Genomic DNA, 19,560 nt, shown 5'->3' with positions numbered 1-19,560 from the left:
TGATCTGCTCGTGCAGAAGAGGCGCTGTTCGTAGTGCTGAAATGTAAAGCCGTCAACTGGGTCACACATGGTTGACTGATTTAATGCGTCATCTCTGACTCATGCTTAAGTCCACTCTTTGTGCTTCACCTAAAGTCTAGTACCTAACATTTCACAGCGATTCCACCAGGTTGTTTTCCCTCTTCATTTGCCGCTTTTAATCACACCAAAGCAGTCTTTCCAAGAGTTAAAGTGAGGTTGAGATATTTACCCCCCTCTCCCCCGACCAACCTTTAAAAACTCACTGTGGTGTCAATGGTGTGTCAAGCTCTTTGATCGGTGCGACGGATTCGGCACCGAGTGGATAGAACACCCTGCTGACTACCGAACACGACTCACCGGTTTGCAGAGTGAGGACGCCGTGACGCGCGCACATCGTCCATGCAAATGAAACTGGCGCGAGCAGGCACGCACGCACGCACGCACACGTACAGTCCATTCCATCGCCGTGTGAACGTCTCACAGCGCGTGAGAGCGCGAGAGGGGGGAGAGAAAGGAGAGGAATATCGAAAGAGAGAGAGAGCATGAGAGGGAGATTATATAAAAGCAGCTTTGCGATCTGAGGTGACCGGAGCGAGGCAGGACGGCCATAACCTAGGAAAGTGATCGCGGCGGTTCGTGGATACACGCGATTGAAGGTAATCTCGACGTTTAAACATTCTTGCATGTAAATAGTGCTGAATTGTGACTGAGAGGGATTGCAGGGAAATGCAGAGCTCTGATTTTTATTTTTTATTTTTTTAATATGTGACGTGTACAAGCGCTCTGTGTTTGCTTCGCTCTCTGTCGGGCTCGCAGCAATTCCTACCGCTTGAACAAACCAGGGAACGAAAATGATATAATGATGATAATGTATCCAATGTGGAGTTGAACCTAACTTGTTCAGCAAACTGTTGCTTGTCCTCTGGAACAACGCACCCCTACTTTTTGTGGGTGCAGCAAGGAGAATTGAGAGTGTGAAGCCCAAAGAGGTTCCCATAAAACGGATTTAGTTTTGACTTCTCACATACATGCACACACACGCAGACAAATCGATGTGGGACGCAAGAGGCTTTTCAAAGTGCCCGTTTTTCAAACAGGTTGTCTAATCTGAGAATAAACATTTTAAGCATCTCTACAACATATTACGTTTGGACATATTACTGAAATTATCTGCAAATGGAAGCAAATGGCAGATGTCAGCTTGCTATGATAAACCTCAGTTCACAGCCACACTTAATGCTTTTCCAGACTGTTTTTTTATTATTACATGATGTCATTTTCCTGAGTCTCAGATTGCAGGGATAGTGTTGGTGAGATACCCATCATCAGACACTGCTGCAAGTAAATGGAACATCTGTATTAAAAGATAATCCAGATTTAAAAAAATGTATGAAAGGTAGACAAAACAGCATAGTGTTCTTCTGCTTTAGGAAATGTGCAACAACGCAATCTCATAAAGACATGAATAAATAATATTAATAATAATCAGGCTTTGCACGATCACGATTTTGGAGCCGATCAGCAAATTAAAAAAAAAAAAAAAAAAATCAAAATTTGCATACAATTGACGCCCATTGGAATATATTGGGAAAGAATACTAATAATGAAATGACAAATATCGTCTGAAAATAGCTGATTATACCCTCCCCCACTCACAGAAGAAAACAAAAATTATTTCAAAATATTGTGGGGAAAAAAATAAAATAAAATCCGACTGTAAATGCTGCAAAACCTTGGATTATTACCAACGGCATCACAGAACATCTTTGGAGTGAACGAGATTTACGTTTGCTGATGCGGATCCGATCAATGATGTCATCGATCAATCGGCAAATTCCGACATTACAGCCGATCACCTATCTTGCATAAATTGCAAGATATATGCCGACCCTATCCGGCCAATCAAATGTAAAGTTTGATAATAATTCTCCAAGCTCGGTTATGAATTAGAAGCAAACATCAGAAGCGGAATCAACAACCCAACACACACCAAGGGAGATGTTGCAAGAAGCTGCAAGAAACTAACACAAACCAACATGTCAACTTGGACTGTGTGTCAAATACTTAACGTCTTTTCGACTATGCTCACCAACAGTCATACATTGCGATGCTTTAAATCCAGCTGCATATACAATCTTAGGCGCCTGTGTGTGTGTCTGCGTCTCCCCTCAAGGATCGTCCTGGAGTCAGTGACCACCGTCTGAGATATTAAATCCCTCTCTGCTGTGACGCATCCATTGTTCCACCGGCACTGTTGGACTCTGTGCCAACGAAGGACCGAGACTAAATGTCTGCGACATTGCCAAAAGCTGCAGCCCCTGCCAAGATTATGAAGTTGTAAGTAGGTTACTAGATCTGTCATTCTCGCACCTAATCCATGAAATGGCCCTCCTCTTTGATGAGAGACTGTAACCGAAGCAGGCATGGCGGTGCTGCTCTCCAGACTGCTCTGCCCCTTGAAGCAGGCTCAGATGCTCCTGCTGTGCCTGGGCATCGCCTACCTCATGGCTGGCAGCGTCTTGCTCATGCAACGCTCCAACGTCCGAGTAGGCCAGCCAGGCCTCCTGGCGCTTCCTCCCTTGCTGTCCCTAGCGGCACCTCCGACCACCCTCGGGACCGCAGGCTCGGGTGTGAGGGCGCGTTCCAGATGGGCCGCAGTACAGTTTGCATCTGGCGCTGCTGCCAAAGCGGGGCAGCACTGGCCCGCCTCCCGAAGCTTGAGAGTCCAACACCTGCATCGTCACTGGTTTCATGGTGTATTACCAGAGAGTCCAGAGAATGCAGGTCCTGTCCGGAAGAAGCCCAGCCAAAAAGGTAACCGAGCAATCCGACCACTCTAGCTCGCCGTCAATCTATAATTTAGCTATTATAACAGAAAAGTGCATCTCGGTTGTTTCATCAAATATGATACTTCTTTAGAGTAGAAAACATGCAATGAAAGAGAAGATCAATGACATTTAAATATCATTGGCTCGCTGTCTGGACCGAGACAAGTGGTTCTCCTGCTAAATATTACACGAAGGTGAAAACCTTCACATTTCTTGTATGTTCTTGCTGAAATGTGGCTGAGTGTGAAGACAGCCCGAGGCTGAGGTAATACAAGGGGCTCAGATAACACTCTCACAGCGGGCTTTAATGTTCATTCATGAGCAGATAATCATGACCCGAGAACGTTTAGAACGCTTCTCAGACGCGGTGATTTGAGATCTTTTAGATTGTAGTGCTCGCAGGGACTTTGAAAATATGTCACCGCTGGATTTAAAACAGAAGAAGAAGAATTCACTGAGCTGGCTTATTTTGCCCCATGGAAAAAGAAGGACTTCTATCATTCAATCTGAAAAATGTCATTTAAATGTCAGGCAATAATCACAATATCGATATCGCAATATTGATATCGCAATATTGAACACCCTTATCGCACGATTTTTCATTATTGTACAGCCTTAGCCTGTACAATTAAATAAGACTTTCAATGTATCCTTAAAGATTTCTTTCCTCACCTGTCAGGGGTTTGTCCATTTTAGCTGAGATGATGAATCCAATGTTATTACCTCCAGTGGAGCTCTCCTTGCTTATTCTTAAAATAAATAAATAAATAAATCCCACAAGAGCTCTTAAACCTTATTTATTTATTTATTTTTCAAGAGACTATGCAATTTCCTCGTCACAAAGGAATAAAACAGATGAAAAATATTGCGTCCTGGAATGAAATCAGTTTTAATAACTGCCATCTGGCAAAGGTTCTTATGAAGCAAGTATAACTCGAACATAGTCTTTAATTACACAGATCCATTGTGGTTTGGCGGGGGAATTGACTGAGAGATAAAAAGGAAGCCACACATACAGTGTATTGATACCACTTCTGAACACAGACTGCAACCTGAGTCTCAATTTGGGTTTCATCTCATAAAGTATTTGAATTGCTCTTATTTTCTTCTAATTTATCAATTGCTATGAGATGCATTTTATCATTTGGGTCTTTTTACCAATAATTGCCAAATGTATGCAAATCATACCGAAATATTATATGATATAGATGAATGTTAAATCAGCAGGAAAGGGTTGTTTCATTTATTTTAATTTTTTGGGTAATTTTTAACATTTATACTGTAAAATATACATGGCATGCTGTACAAATGACTAAATTTTACCATGCGGTATTTTTCTATCGAGCTGCCAATTTTCTTCCATAAATTTGACTGATTTATTTATTTATTTATTTATGTATTTATTTATTATTTATGTATTTATTATTGTTATTATTATATTAATTAATTTATTTTTAATTACTTCAGTGCTTTTGGTAAAATGTTTTTTTTCCACATTGTATTTGTGTATGGAAGAAGAAGAAGACATGTTCCTTGTAAGGCATTATAATAACATAAATTAGAAAAAAAAAGCGATCAATAAAAGGCTATTGAGTGCATCTGTATTTTAAAGCATTAAGAGGATAGTTTGGCCGGCTCTCATTCTGGGATCAGGAACTTTGTGAAGTCTCTGCTGGTTACCTAGCAACCTCATTGCAACAAGGAGAATGCAGGAAGGATAAGGCTTTCAGCTGAGTAATACCCACATGACCTCATGTTAAAATAATCTGAATTTTCTGCATTTGATTTAAAATATTTCAGAAACCAGTAATGAAAGGATGATTAATACATTTCAATAACGATGCTGGAGGTGTGAGTCGATGCCTTTAGAATGTGCCATGGAAATGCTAGATGACTAACGCCATCATTCTTCGACAAACAACTGCTTTTATGTTCAGACATTCATGCATAAAAATATGTGAAAGGCCCAGAATAATGATTTGCCTCGTATGTACAATGCCTATGTAAAGACATGATTTTGCATTTGTTCTTCCAGGCCAAATCATAAGAGGGTTGTTTTTCTGGTCAAATGCCAATATTCACTTTACTGATGCAATATTTCACCATTCACCACCACATGCTGCGTGTATTTTATATACTGCAATCAATTTGAAGAATTTTAATCTTGCTGCATGTGTTTCAAGTCATTGCTTTAATCCTCATTTCTTTTTTAACATGAGCAGGCCAGTGCAAAAACAGCATGGTATACGCCATCTTAAAATATAAGCTAGCATGCCTGCATGCTAAAACGTTCACTAGCATACATGCTAGCATATGTTTTTAAAAAGGTAACGCGGGCAAAACTGAGTTTGGTTGTACTTTTTTGAAGTATTTAACACGACAGGTTCCCTCTCGTCATTCTCAGTCAGTCTTGTTGCCGTGCGGCTCCTCAGAAATGAAGCCACATTTGAGCGTAAGATCAAATAATGCAAGTAAACAGATTAGCGGCTAATGTGGCTAATGGTTTGGCCAAGCATCCACAATTCCCATTCACAAAAAAAAACAAAAAAATCGATTATCTTTATTGGCACATCCAAATGAGATTGACTCGCTAGTAACCTGTTGGATAATTGGGGTTTCCAAGTGTTTGAGTGTGACCCCGACCTGGCTCAGCGCAGCATGTAATGAGTCTATCCCTGCTGCGGTTTGGATGACTTTCCTTGCATCACTGATCGTGGGGAATACTTGAAACGTGGTCAACGGCAGAGAAGAGCGCGTCGGTTAGTACATGCCCTTTTCCTTGGTCATGTTTTTTCGTCTTCTTCATCAAAATCAACCGGGGAGAGTCCTATGCAGCCCTGCCATCTGTCTTAGCATTTAAGAAAGCAGCACAGTGTCAGACCCAAGTATACTCATTTTTATTCAGTCCGAGTGTTTGGGCCGCTTCCCTCCATTAAGCCCAGCTGCAAATGCCTTTGGCTGCTTCTTCATTTTGATTAAAGCGCGTGTTGGGTGGGTTAGTGAGGTAGCACTCTAACCTAGGCTGATGCATCAACGTGCGCAATGCTTCCTCCCCCAGTATCTTTTTTTATGCTTGAAGGCAGCAGCTGCTGGTGTTGCAGGCTATTTTTTTTCCCCCCATTGAAGAGGAGTTCCCTTGCTCTGTTGCCAAATTTGTTGCTCTCTTTGTCATGCTTCTCAGCATGTGAGGAGCACTGTCCTGGAATTTAAAAGATGAGCGATCACATACGGTACTAGGAATAGTAGTGATATAGTTTTAATTAGCAAAAAGAATGAAAAAAAATCTCTCTGTCGGAATTACTTCTCTGCCAGTTTAAGAGTTCATGTTTTTCATAGCCTTTGGCACATATGAAGACTCTTAATTCGTCCCGGGTGTTGCAACCCTTGAAAAAAAAAGACGATTTGATGCTATGGCTTTGCGAAAAATCAATTGAATTTGTTGTCAAAGACTATCAACTCTATAGTCCCCATTTGTCATTTGTCTTCTTTCACACAAATATTTGTGATATGACTCCAAAAGACCTGGCTGAAAGAGGCTCCATGCAAGAAATACATCAGATCTAAAGCGTAAAAATACGTCGTTGAGATTGACTTAATAGTGCAATACACTGATGCGACGGCAATGGCCGTGATTTATTCAGTGCATATAATGGATAGTGAATTTTTTACTAACTCTCTTAAAAATTCATCTAAAATTTTTCCTCTCAATCTGTCGCATGGGGGTCAAGTGAGCTGGAGTGGAGACAAAAAAGTCTGATGCACATGGATGCAGGGAACAGGATATTTTCGCAAACAAAGATAACAGGGTGCATGATCAACTTGTGATGGGTAAATGAAGCTTCAAATCTGCTTCATGAAGCAGTTGTAGTATTTTTGGACTCCAGTAGATGGCGCTCTCTGTTCAACATTGGGCTGACAAAACGTTTATTTAAACCAACAGCACCATCTAGAGGACTCAAAAATACAACAACTGGCTCATGAAGCAATTTTGAAGCTTCATTTTCCCATCACTAGGATCAACATCTGGCTGACCACAATAACAAAAAACTCTAGTGGGCGTCTGATGATGCTCGACATACTAAAAAAAATCCCTCAGCTTGGCTGATTGAGAGGATCGCTTGGTACAAATTAGTACCCAAGTAAAGGTCAGTCAGAAATGAGTCATAAAGTGACCAAAATGAGGAATGTTTGACATAAACTGCAGAGGATGAGATAGTAGACCGTGCATGATTTCCTCTTGGGGGTCCTTCAGCATTATGCCTGCCCCAGAAAGAATTAAAAACATCCTCCGGCAATTTCTTACGTTATCGCACCTCAGAATTAACACTGCAGACTATCAGGCAGAGTGCGTAACCACACTTTTGTGCGGATGTGAATCATGGCGATTTCACAGTCAGCCTCTTAAACAACTTGAATCCTTTCAAGAAAAAAACACTTCATCAGGTTGACAGAGGACCGTATCCTACGGATGGTCCTTCAGCTGGAGGTGCCCAAAAAAAAAAAAAGAGACTCAAAGATCATCTTAAGATCTTTTTTGATCTTTCAAAAAAAAAAGTGTGGGCTCTGGAGATAAGGGCTGAAACAAGACACGTTGAATTGTCTCTAATTTTCTGTACGACAAAATAAAAGGTAACGTGAAACTTACGGGATAATATGATAATTATGACAATAATCACCTCGTTATTGTCGTAATTATCACCCACAGCTCTTTCAGAACAAAAGTTTAAAGCATTTTGTTTATTTCATTCACCTATAAGGCAATTGCAAAACGATTCTCGTTATCAATGTCGTCGTGGCTGCAGACAGCAGAGTAAAACAAAAAGGCGCTTTTTAATTTATAAAGTAAAAAGTGGAATATGTGAGGTTGTTGTTACTACGGCTCACTTTTTTTCTCCTTCGAAAAAAACGTCTTGGTTTCTGCTCGGAATTTTTGCTCGCTTCTTTGGATTATTTGTTAGAATTTCCGGACTACAAAACACACCTTGATTAAAAGCCACAAGAGCTAAATTTACCCCTAAAAATGTTAATATTCAAATGTAGATTTCAAACTTTCTAAGTTTTTGGAAAGCCGATGGCAAGTCTTTAAAAACTCCAGTCTGACTTGAGTCAAGTCATCTGACTCGAGTCCCCAATGTCGACATTGCCGACTCTCTGCCAATCGTAGCGGCGCCCCTCATTTGCATTCGAATTTCACGCTTGACATTGCGCAAGCCGAAATACACACGCCGTGGGGTCCGTGCATTACCTTTGGTGCATGCAAAGTGCGTTTAGAAAAATGAACTGCAAGATTTCCCCTTGCAGATTTTGCACTCAGACAATTTTTTTTCATGTGTGACAACACAAACTCCCGAATTGTGAGTGCCAAAAAGTGTTCCTTGGTGAAACCTCGGCCTTGACATCCCTTTGTTCTGACTGGCTGATATTTCTAGCAAATTGAATTCATGAATTGTGGACACTGGTACATGGTAGGTACCAAAGATTCAGGGCTTTGCTGCTTTCTCCCCATCTTGTCTACTCACCTTGATGCCACATGCCTTCACCCTACATTTATCTTCCGCAAAACCTTACAGTCACTCTTTGGCCCATGGCAGCAATCTCGTTTTATGTTGGTAGTAAGAGAGAAAAAAAAAAATGGCAGCTCAAACTGTCGTATCCTTGAAATCTTAAAAGCAAAAACATCTTAGAAAACAGACTCTTGGGAGAGATTCTGAAATAAATTCAAAAGTCAACACGGAATGCATTCCGGGCACACGGAGACAGAAAATCTTTTTCTTTGCAGCGTATGGCTCTCGATTGATTCAAATATTTCGCATGTCGTCTGAAAAATATGAGAGCATCACAAGCAAGGGGATGGATATAATGAAGTCTTTTATGTGTCAGCTATGAAAAGAAAAGGATGGCGTCAAAGGTCGACATTGGATGACATTTTATTAAGAGCCTTAATCCTGCTCGCGCATCATAATAGTCTCTCGCAACCTATTATACATTACCTCATTCTATCTGCTGGGTTAATTTTTTTTTTCTCGTAAATACATTCGCATTAGCGTAAAATTGTGTGTGTCAAAAATGGAATTATTGCCAGGAGGGATCATTTACGGTGTAAAGATCCACTTCATATGAGTATGAGCGCTTCATGAGAAGACGACGCTGATATGTGAACTCATAAATAGCAAATCACATCGTAATGATTTTAACAGGTCTTTAGTCAATGAGTCATTGGTGACGCTGCCGGTTACAAAGCACGATGCTAGTGACGGGTAAATGAAGCTTCAAATGTGCTTCATGAAGCAGTTGTAGTATTTTTGGACTCCAGTAGATTGCACTCTCGGTTTAACATTGGGCTGAAAGCCATTTTTTTAAACCCTTAATTTAAACCAACAGTGCCATCTACAGGACACAAAAATGCTACAACTGGTTCATGAAGCAAATTTGAAGCTTCATTTTCCCATCACTACACGATGCTATTTCTTGAAAGCACTTGCCTGAACGTATACCGAATTCAAACAGAGACCTGAAAAATGATAAACCAGAACATTGCTCTGTAAAAGAAGACAAATTCCCATCAAATCGTGGAAACTAGAAATGACACTGACATTAGCATTCATTTCATAGTTTTGCCCTCAAAACCGAATCAAAATTTAAAAGACACATTTTTATTCTTTAGCTTTCGACTCAACACGAGACTGTCGCTGTTCTGCTATTATTCTGGTATCTATTGTAAATGTTTTAATTTGTGTTCTAATTTATATGACGACATATGGGAAGCGCTTTGTTACAGCTCCAGCTGTTGTGAAATGCGCTCTAAAAAATAAAATTGTATTGTATTATGTTGTTGGTGAGAAGAGCAAGGATGGACTCTTGCAATTTGTACCTTAACGAGAGAACATGAGCAGGGTGCGTCTTTCCACTCTGGAAGAAACTCATTTTTACCCTGACTGGATTTGTGAATCTTGCGTGAGCTTTTGGAACATGATGTGAGTTTTTCATTCCCACTTTGTCTCTGATTGAAAAAGAAGCCATTTGCGGCTGTGCGCCACGTTTAGCACCCGAGCAGCGCTGCAGCTTGTCTTAAAACGGCTCCGTGGCGATTATTTGAAAACATGAAAGATGGCATTGGAACAAAGTCTTGTTTTGTGGACATTTTGCTCGCATCACCAAGTTCATACGGTGAAACAGATGTTCCGACATGTTGAATGGCACTTTGATTCAATGTATTGCTAGATTAAATTGTCCCGTCCAATGTTTGGGAAGACAGTTGGGTTTCAGATGAAAAGACGAATGAGATAAAAGTTCGGAATCGTTGCTTTTATTTCATAAAACATAATTCGATAATCACTGATAATAATCTACACTTCACGTCTGTTTATTACATGCAGTTGATGCATGTCAAAATTGTCTCAGTCACATAATGCTAATATTAAATACACAAGCGAGTGAAATGCGTAACGCTAACATGTACAAAGTCCGCCGACGAAATGAGGAACAATTCCACGTTCCATCACACACCATTGACGGTGATATAATCTTAATAATTTTGGGACAACTGGAAGGCCCTTCCGGATGGCAGCCATCATTTTCGTGAAAGGTAAAAAAAAACAGGCCCCAAAACGACGGTTTGCAAAAACGTCGTTGAATGTCGAGAAAATGGCTATAAGAATTTGATCCGTCATATAGTAGAATACGCAACCCAAGTCTACTTTAGGTACACTGCAGCTCAAGTTCTTCAACTTCCTTTTGTTGTGGCTTTCGATGAGATTGCATCTGATAAGATTCTTCTGTAAAAGACGAAGACTGAAGACATGAAGACTGTTCAAAGTCCAAGATTTCATTCGACTTTTGAGGCTAATTCTTCAAGAAAATTTGAGATTTTGTCTTTATTTCAATGAGTGCTCTATGAAGGCTTAATATTTTTAGGGCTACACTAGTGATGGGAAAATGAAGCTTCAAATGTGCTTCATGAACCAGTTGTTGTATTTTTGTGTCCTGTAGATGGCACTGCTGGTTTGAATAAAGGGTTTAAAAAAATGTGCTTTCAGCCCAATGTTGAACAGAGAGTGCCCTCTACTGGAGTCCAAAAATACTACAACTGCTTCATGAAGCTGATTTGAAGCTTCATTTACCCATCACTAGGCTACAGCCCTCATCTATCAGATAAATATCATTGCCCAAACTGACTCATTATGCGACGGCAATCAATCTACTACATTTGTACTCATAGATTTCCCCAGAAAAAAAAAAGTGCTACACATTCCTCATTCAATATTACGTTAGAAATCAAAGCTAAAAATCTTTGCGATCCATATAGGGACCTACATTGGCTGCTTCCTGCACAACACCAGCGAGCGAGCCCTTGGAGGAATTATGCTTTATGACCTGCGGAAAATGACCAGCTCTCTATGTCAAGACACCTGCTCGGAAAGGTAATGCTTTTTTTTTTTTTCTCAAAGAACCTCAATGAGGGGACCACAGAAGCCCTGCTGTTTGAGTAAATGCGTTGGCTCTCAGTCCCCTTCATGAAAGCCTCCTGTGTGTTGAGCCAGCGGAGTGCCAGGTGGCTAGATGACAGTAAAAGATGAGGCGGGGTGAACGAAGCAAATATAAGGCCGGATCTGTTGCGAAAGTGACAGCGAGGCAGGTGTGCGTGTACATGCGCGTGTGTGCGTGAGCTTAATGTGATGACATCCGTGGCTTGTGGCTAGAGCGGCAACATTTCACCCCAAAAAGTAAATAAATAAAAAAAAAAATCGATGCTGAGAGCATAATTGCATCAAAATGTGGAGAAGCAGGTGGATTGCTTCAAAGCAAGAAAGGAATTATTCCTTTTAATACCTTAATACCTAAGATGAATGCAGATTTGCAGCTCGCCGCTCAAACAACCCAAACCAATCTCCTCCACATAGCCCCTTGGCCCGTCTTTCACCCCTAATCCACACCGACTGAAATCCTGCTCGTTAACCGACCGGGCCAATTACCGAGACTGGCAAAACCGAAAAAGTCAAAGCAATTTACGATGAGGCGTCAAAAGCAAGTATGTAAAGCTCAGGTTTGATGAGGTCTCTCTTTGCCTAAGAACAGAGGATGGAGATGGAAGTTGTGAGATGGAGTCACGGCAACCTACAGATCACAGGTGACAGGTGTTATAGCTCCCAAAATAATTTGCTTGATCAGCAAAGGAGGATGTGCTCTTACTATAACATCATGTTCTAGAGATTAGATGTGAGGACGTTTGGCATAAAAGATGCGTGGAAATGATTACAAATGTCCTGTGGGGTGCTTATCCTGAGGCCGGTAACTGGAGGTTATTGACCGACCTTGCTTCAGGCAATGACGAGTCATAATTACTCTGTATTTGTATTTGCGTGTGCGTGTGCGTGTGCGTGTGCGTGTGTGTGTGTGTGTGTGTGTGTGTGCGCTGTTAGTGGCTACCAGTTTGCAGGGTTGGAATATGGCGCTGAATGTCACTGTGGAAACAGAATCAATAGCGCACAAGTTGGCGAGGAGGATTGTAGTCTGGCTTGCCGGGGGGAGAGGGGCTCTCCTTGTGGTGGCGTGGGACGCCTCTCCATTTACAAGGTGCAGGAGCAGATGCCCGGTCACCGAAAATGTGAGTTAAGTCCTCCTCAATCAAGATGAAAATTTGCAAAGATCGGGGGGGGGGATGGTTCAATAGTGGAAATAGTTTATGTTAATTTGTGGCTATTTGATACAAAGAAAAATATTCCAAAAAATCAAACCTACACCAAGGATCGGTGAGAAAATTGATTCCTGTTTAGCCATCTGCATTAAATTAGAAAATCGTCAAAAATAAAGAAAAAGTAATACTATTTTCTCTTAAGGTCCGTCGTTTTCTATCCTCTTTATGATCGCAGGTCAACTGCAGCCTATCCCAACACTTTATTTAAAGCTTGTTCATAAGACTGTCATAACCATGTTATGACACCTGTCAGGAACATGAATGAATCCTTATGACACGTCATGCAAAGTTGACATTGAACAATGTATCAAATATGACATAATTTACCAAATCACACTTAATGACATAAATTTTGCATCAAAAGTGATTTAATTTCCCGAAAGACACTTAATGGCATCTGTCATAATGATTCATTCATGTTCATGACAGGTGTCATGTCATGATTTTGAACTTCAAATAGTGTTACCAAAAAATCACATTCATTCATGGACAATTTGGAGTACGTACTCAATTTTAATCATATGCATGTTTTTGAAATGTGAGAGGTAGTCGGTATACCAGGCTGAAAACTTAAGACCATGTATGCAAGCTCCACACAGGAATGCTGCAGTCGAAATGCAAACCGAGGAGCTTTTAATTGTGAGACAGATGTCTGTATTTTATAGTATCTTTTATAACCACATAATTTGAAGGTAATGAGACAAGATCGCACCACGCTGCTTACAGATTGGTCCCCCCAAAGAAATAATTTTAAAAAAATAAATAAATAAATAAAATAAAATAAAAAATAACACGCTGTGAACCAATCGGCCTGCTTGAAACATAAATGTGCTCCTTCAGGAATTTTTCTATCCGCGTGCGTTCTCCCAGGGCCAGCAAAAACTATGTCAAAATGCTGACGAAGCAATTCGACAACAGTTCAGCCTCAGCCTCTCAATCCACTTGTTTCCTCAGGCCACCTTTAAATCCTCGAAAAATATGTTCTGTGCCGTTTTTCATCCGAGCGCCACGCCCATTGAGGATTTAGACAAACATGCCTCGAGTGTTTTTCCTCAGCTTTGGAAATAATTCACATCGATTCCCACCTGCTTGCATTCGGCACTCCACCGGGCCGCTCTTAAATACAGTGATTCCTTGCAATTTTGTTTTGCTCAAATGTTTGTGCATGTTGACATGGTGATCGCAGAGTTTTAGCATATCAGGCATCATCAGTTCAGCTTCACTTTTGCAACGTGCACCAAAACAAATCTTCTGAAAAAAATTCAAGATAATAAATAGATTTTTTTATGCAAATAGCTGTCTGATTCTGAGGTAGCAGTTTGTTTATAAGTACTTCTGACAATGTTTTGATTGACATTTTCAGGTTATTTGCTTTTTTGGTGGTACCTAGTATTACGTAGAAGCAATACAAATAATTTTCTGCAGAAGGTTGGCATTTGGGGAAGCTCAAAAATATAAAAAAAAAAAATATATATATATATATATATATATATATATATAAATAATCAAATAAAAATCCCAAATCTATTTAAAAAGCTCATTCCAACTAATGAGTAATGTTAGCCAATTTGTTGCTTGCAATCTATTTGTCTTCTTGCTTTTGTCACAGTCAGGAATGCTCACCATCGAGGCTGCTTCAAACTGGTCACCAACACCACCAACAGCTTCCCAATTCACTCAACTCAAACCAATCTAACTACGCAGTCCTGCATCGAGACTTGCACCGACAAGGTTTGAATACATTTCTTTCCACTAAAAACTTGAGTTTAGTAAGCCTATGGTAGACTTGTACATCTGCAGTCCAAAAATCTTTTATGATTTATATAAATAGTAAATTAATAAGGAACACGACTGCATTTTAGTGTTTCAGTTCTCAAATGGCCCCTTTGGAATATGACTGAATTATCCGTCCCTGGCCTATAAGAAGTCCAATGATGTCCAAGACTTCATGTTGAGACTAGACAGCTTCTGGGGTTTTGGATTGGATCAGTCTTTTTGTTCCTCTAATGAGAAAGATTTAATCTAAATCCTGGAGTGACATCTTGCAGGCAAAAAAAAAAAAAAAAAAAAGAAATGGCTGGTAAAAAGATTACTAGCCACTGTGTGGGATTAATTATCACAGTGTCTGAGAAATTATGCAGAAATCTTTTTCACAAGTTTTGTAGTAGTTTGCCCTAGTTATCTACACTGAGGGCTCTTTTTATGTGACATGCACAAGTCCCGTGCGCTAAAATTCGTAAATCTGCGCAGAGGCAGGTTTGACCGGGTGTTGGTAATTTCGGAATACGTGGGAAAACATAAGGGAGGTGTTACGCCACCATGTATGACACATCAACATGTAATTAAATCGGATGAGTCATCAAAAAATGAACATCTGCTTTTTAGGAGCTCCCGCTTGCCGTGTTCAAGAAGCCCCATTGTTTCTGTACTTGGACCTCCTCTCTGTTCAGTCTTGACCAGCAGTCTGCTAGAAATCAATGTGCAGAAAACACGGTTCTGGACGCCACGCCTACGACACTCACAGAGCAGGACTACTTTCAGGTCTATCACACACCTGTCCTTGGTGAGATATTTCTTGTATATGTTACATTAACCTGTGTTGGTCTCTTGGCATTCTCAGAGTGAATTTTATGCTGAATATTTTAATTTACTTGGACCAAATCTAATAATTTTAGAGTAATATATACTCTATGAAATTTACTGTGTTTGATTCAGACCTTATAAAAAGGGACGTCTACAAGTAAGTTTGGAAAGGGTGTCGTTCCAGTGGAAGAGTCCTTAGGGACTTCATCGAGCAGCCAATCAATAGAAAATTACCCCCACTGTAACCATTACCTTAATTTAAATTCACAGTCCATCACAAAATTTTCATATATAAAAAAAATATTTTTTTAATTATTGATTTATGATTATGGCTGTTTTCACTATGGCACCATACTCTCGTGTTTTTTTTTAATTAATAACTATTTAGCAACATAATAAAGGACAATATTTAAGAAACACATTTACTATAATGGAGTACACCCACTAGCATCCAGCTATTAAAATAGTTTTAGTTTTGATCATTGGAATTTATGATTGATAAATAAATCAATCAATAAATAAATAAATAAATGTGAACTTTAATTTATGCTGTATTCGCCCCTGGTTATTAGAAGATGTGGAGAAAGTAAAACAAAAAAAAATCTGGATATTTACAGTTTTAAAATTCAATTTATATTCAATAAACATTGAAATAAATTTGTCTTTTTTATTAATTGTCAAAACCACAATGACAAAACTCCCCATCAGTCACGTATAATTATCCCTTTTTGCTCTTTCAACAAAACAAAACCCCTCAAATCGCCAGGCAGCAAACACACACACACGGACAATAATATAATACTCATATAAAGTAAAGGTGAAATGCATCAAAACAACAAAATGATCCGAACTAATGTACTATCCACTCATAATAAACAACAAAAGAAAAAAAATAAATAAATAATGATAAACAGCCGTGGTAGGTTTCTCGAAGAAAGTCGGGAAGAATCCAATTCTAGAGCTCCGCACCGTGAATCTAACATTGAAATAAATTCAACCCAATCATAAAACAGGCTAAAGGGTTGAACAAAGCCAATATAAAAGGCAAAATCATATGCATATACGTATATGTCAATGTTCTCCTTGGGACTGTTTGTTTAAACTGTTCTCGCTCGCCAGTATACGGATCTTTATATTCCATTTTCAATGAAACTGAAAATGAATACAATGAATTAATTCTCCATATAAACGCTGCACTCCAGATACATATGAAGCTTATCAAAATTTAAAAAAAAAATTAACTGCTCTTCAAGACTCCAGATGCAAAGAGAGGATGTTCCTACCACAGAGGTCCAGCTCTCTCGTGGCTCTCTCGAGTTTTCCCGGCGCCGGCAACACTTGGGTCCGACACCTGATCGAGCTCATGACAGGCTACTACACCGGCAGCTTCTATTTTGACGGCACCTTGTACAGCAGAGGTGAGAAGGGCGTCATTTCCAGTGTGTTGTGACAACTGTTGAGAGACGCATCCCCTTGCAGATGATCATTCTACGTCCTTATCTCTGCCAGGTTTCAAAGGAGAGAAGGACTTTTGGCGGAGTGGTCGCAGTATTTGTGTAAAGACACATGAGAGCGGAAAGAAAGAGATTGAGATGTTCGACTCCGCCATCCTGCTCATTCGGAATCCTTATCGCTCCCTCATGGCTGAATTCAACCGCAAGTGTGCTGGACATTTAGGACATGCATCAGATGCCCAATGGAAAAGCAAAGGTAACACGCTATTCATATATAGGTTTTAAAATATTATAAAAAATAAAAATAAAAAAAAAATCAGCAAATTGGTACATTTGCAAATGTTTAATGTTGTAGCCCCCGCTCTCAACTAGTCTATTAGCCGGTGAATTCTGTTTGAGTCAGGTCCGACTTGTAACGAGTCTAATCACCGATAACAGGAGTTAAACACAGACAGCGCAAGATCAAAACAGCTGGACAAACCGGCGAGCAAACAAATCTTATCAGTCGACAGCTCCGTGCATCAGCTACAGTATGTGCCAAAATCAATTTTAGTATTAAAGGCTTGCGATGTATGCTTGACCATTCTCGTGAATACCCCCGGCTTCTGATTCGGTTGCTAGGCACCAGTTGGAAGGCATCTGAGAGTCACACGGAAGGTCCAGGACAAGTTAGGTGCGTTTGTTCTCAATGAGGGGATGACATAACCTAACCAATGTGACGATGAGTTCCAAGATTTTGATCTTAACTATTTCTAAAAAAAAGTCAAGGGTGCAGAGAAATAAGAAAACGCAAGGCGGCCTTGGCAAGTGGAAAGTTACGGCAATAACACTCGAGCTCACGTCACTTCAATTATGTATGCAAAAGAGGGTTACGCTAACACAGGGGTGGGCAAACTATGGCCCGGGGGCCACATGCGGCCCGTTAGATGTTTTAATCCGGCCCGCCGAACTTGAAAAAATTAAATGAATAAACCTTGTCAATGTTTTATTTTCTAAATACTGCGTTTTTTCAAAGACATATTTTGTTCACTGTCATTTCAAATTAAATTGATGAGGTGAGGTTCCCAAAACATTCCATCCATCTCCTCCAGGTCCGGCCCCTCTGTCAAATTTTAGAACCCACCCTTGCTCGAACACATTCTCAGCTATCAGCCACCATTTTTACAATTTGATGCATCACACGTGGCATGACAAAAATCACACATAGTGAGCGATGAGTCTCTGCTGTTCAACTTCACATGCCAGTTGCGTCTTGGCTGCATTCTGCTTCTTTTCCCATCTCGGCTACTTCGCGGGAAGTAGGCAAATTCCCAGGTGGACTTAAACCCCCCCCCTCTCTCTCTCTCCCTATCGATCGCTTACACTCAGGACAGTGAGCTAGGAAAATGCGCTCCTTGCTTCTCCTCTACTTGCCAAAACAACAGCACTGAAAGAATTATGCACTCTCACTGGAAGTGTTGTTCATTTGAGTTGCCACTACAATAACACACAAAGACAACGAGCCAAGAGCTGGCAAAGATATTACTGTCACAGCACAGATAATATTCTGGAGTCAAGCTCTCCTATCTTGTATTTACAAGTGCTCTCGACTGCATGCATGAGTTAACGACTTTGCTGTCCTGTTGTTCTAAAAAAAAAAAAAAAATTATCACCCATGGAAATTCACGTTACTGTAATTAACGAATGGAAGTGAATGAAGATTAGCCACTTTTAATTTGTATGTACTTGTAACACTTAAGACATGGAATTGATATCCTGATGTTATATTAATTATCAATTATATATATATAAATGCTTTATTGAACAGGTTTTCCGCAGATGCAAAGGAAAACCGAGGTTCCACTGTCGTCCAATGAATGAAACAAAAAATGTTATGCATTTTATTGCAGAATGGCCAGAATTCGTCTCCAGCTATGCCCCCTGGTGGGCATCCCATGCATTGAATTGGCTGAAGTTCGGACGCCACCTGCACGTGGTACATTATGAGGAGCTCCAGAGGGCTCTCCTCCCCCAGCTCCGACTCATCACGGCCTTCCTTAATGTCACCGCGTCTGAGGAGCGACTGATCTGCGCTCAGAGCAACCAAGATGGCTACTTTAAACGGCCAGGGGCCCAGCAGCCGACCTTTGACCCGTTTACACCTCACATGAGGCAAATGATTAACACCTTCATTCATACTGTCGACACGGCACTACTGAGCAGGAACTTTAGTGGACTTCCGAGAGAATACCTCCCCAGATGATGGCATGGAAAATTCATCCGGCTTGTGGTCAAGAGAGCAAAACACACGCACTGGCCAATGAAAGTGGACCAACTGCTTCTTAGCCGGGCCAGATGCCCTTTGAGTGCAGCCACACGGGAGATTAGAGGAGAAAACAAATCAGCCTCATCGTGCAGTGAACACCAAAGCCTGTGATAAAAGCCTTCGTGCTGGACCTATTTCTCTGTAAACAGCAAATATGATTAATGCTAAGAGAGAGGATTTCACAAGGTGCGTGTGGCACCAGAAGTGGATTATTGAGCAAAATGTCTGACTGCACAAAAGAATGTCTGTGCAAATTGAAGATGGTTTTTCTCAACTCCTCTGTAATATTTTCTTTTGGTGTACACCCACGTTAACACAGACGAAAAGCGAAACAAAAGGCAGATTATGCAAATCTGCCTCCAATTTACTATGTGCTGCAGATTCATATTGCAATGACTGTACTGGACTTCTGCTGTAAAATGCATCTTCATTAAATACATTTCCATTGCATTGTAAGAAATATTAACATTGAATGAATAACGGATGCGACGACACAATCTTTCGGGGGTGTGCTGTCAGGGATTTCAAAGCCTTCTCGTCTGGGTCTAAACACGATCACAAGCACAAACTTCCGTTTACAATTTTGTATTTATTTTTTTTATTTTCAAAGTGTTTCCTTTTATTACTACTGATAATAATAATGCTTATTCATACTTTCAGTGTTTTAAAAAAGAA

At 40.3% G+C, this 19,560-nt stretch overlaps 1 protein-coding gene across 1 annotated transcript; it reads left to right on the top strand.

Moving 5' to 3' along the window:
* The first annotated feature begins 363 nt into the window (after positions 1–363).
* On the top strand, positions 364–19,339 carry wscd1b (WSC domain sialate O sulfotransferase 1b). Its single transcript, XM_088280078.1, has 9 exons — positions 364–677; positions 2,195–2,835; positions 11,155–11,269; positions 12,269–12,453; positions 14,153–14,274; positions 14,929–15,106; positions 16,380–16,544; positions 16,636–16,836; positions 18,470–19,339. Exons 2-9 carry the CDS (start codon positions 2,445–2,447, stop codon positions 18,820–18,822), a joined length of 1,710 nt encoding a protein of 569 aa, XP_088136204.1. The 5' UTR covers positions 364–677; positions 2,195–2,444; the 3' UTR covers positions 18,823–19,339.
* The last annotated feature ends 221 nt before the right edge of the window (positions 19,340–19,560 follow it).

This window comes from Idiotropiscis lumnitzeri, chromosome 17 (genome assembly GCF_059441095.1).
Source record: "Idiotropiscis lumnitzeri isolate Australia: NSW breed Sydney's pygmy pipehorse chromosome 17, RoL_Ilum_1.0, whole genome shotgun sequence".
Classification (NCBI taxonomy): domain Eukaryota; kingdom Metazoa; phylum Chordata; class Actinopteri; order Syngnathiformes; family Syngnathidae; genus Idiotropiscis; species Idiotropiscis lumnitzeri.
This window is presented reverse-complemented; position numbering and strand designations above follow the sequence as displayed.

Bases quoted from the DNA above. Each gene is read 5' to 3' on its own strand.
- wscd1b (XM_088280078.1), top strand. From the start codon at position 2,445: ATGGCGGTGCTGCTCTCCAGACTGCTCTGCCCCTTGAAGCAGGCTCAG. The intron at 16,545-16,635 runs GTGAGAAGGGCG...TATCTCTGCCAG, and splicing joins CGGCACCTTGTACAGCAGAG to GTTTCAAAGGAGAGAAGGAC. The intron at 16,837-18,469 runs GTAACACGCTAT...ATTTTATTGCAG, and splicing joins TGCCCAATGGAAAAGCAAAG to AATGGCCAGAATTCGTCTCC.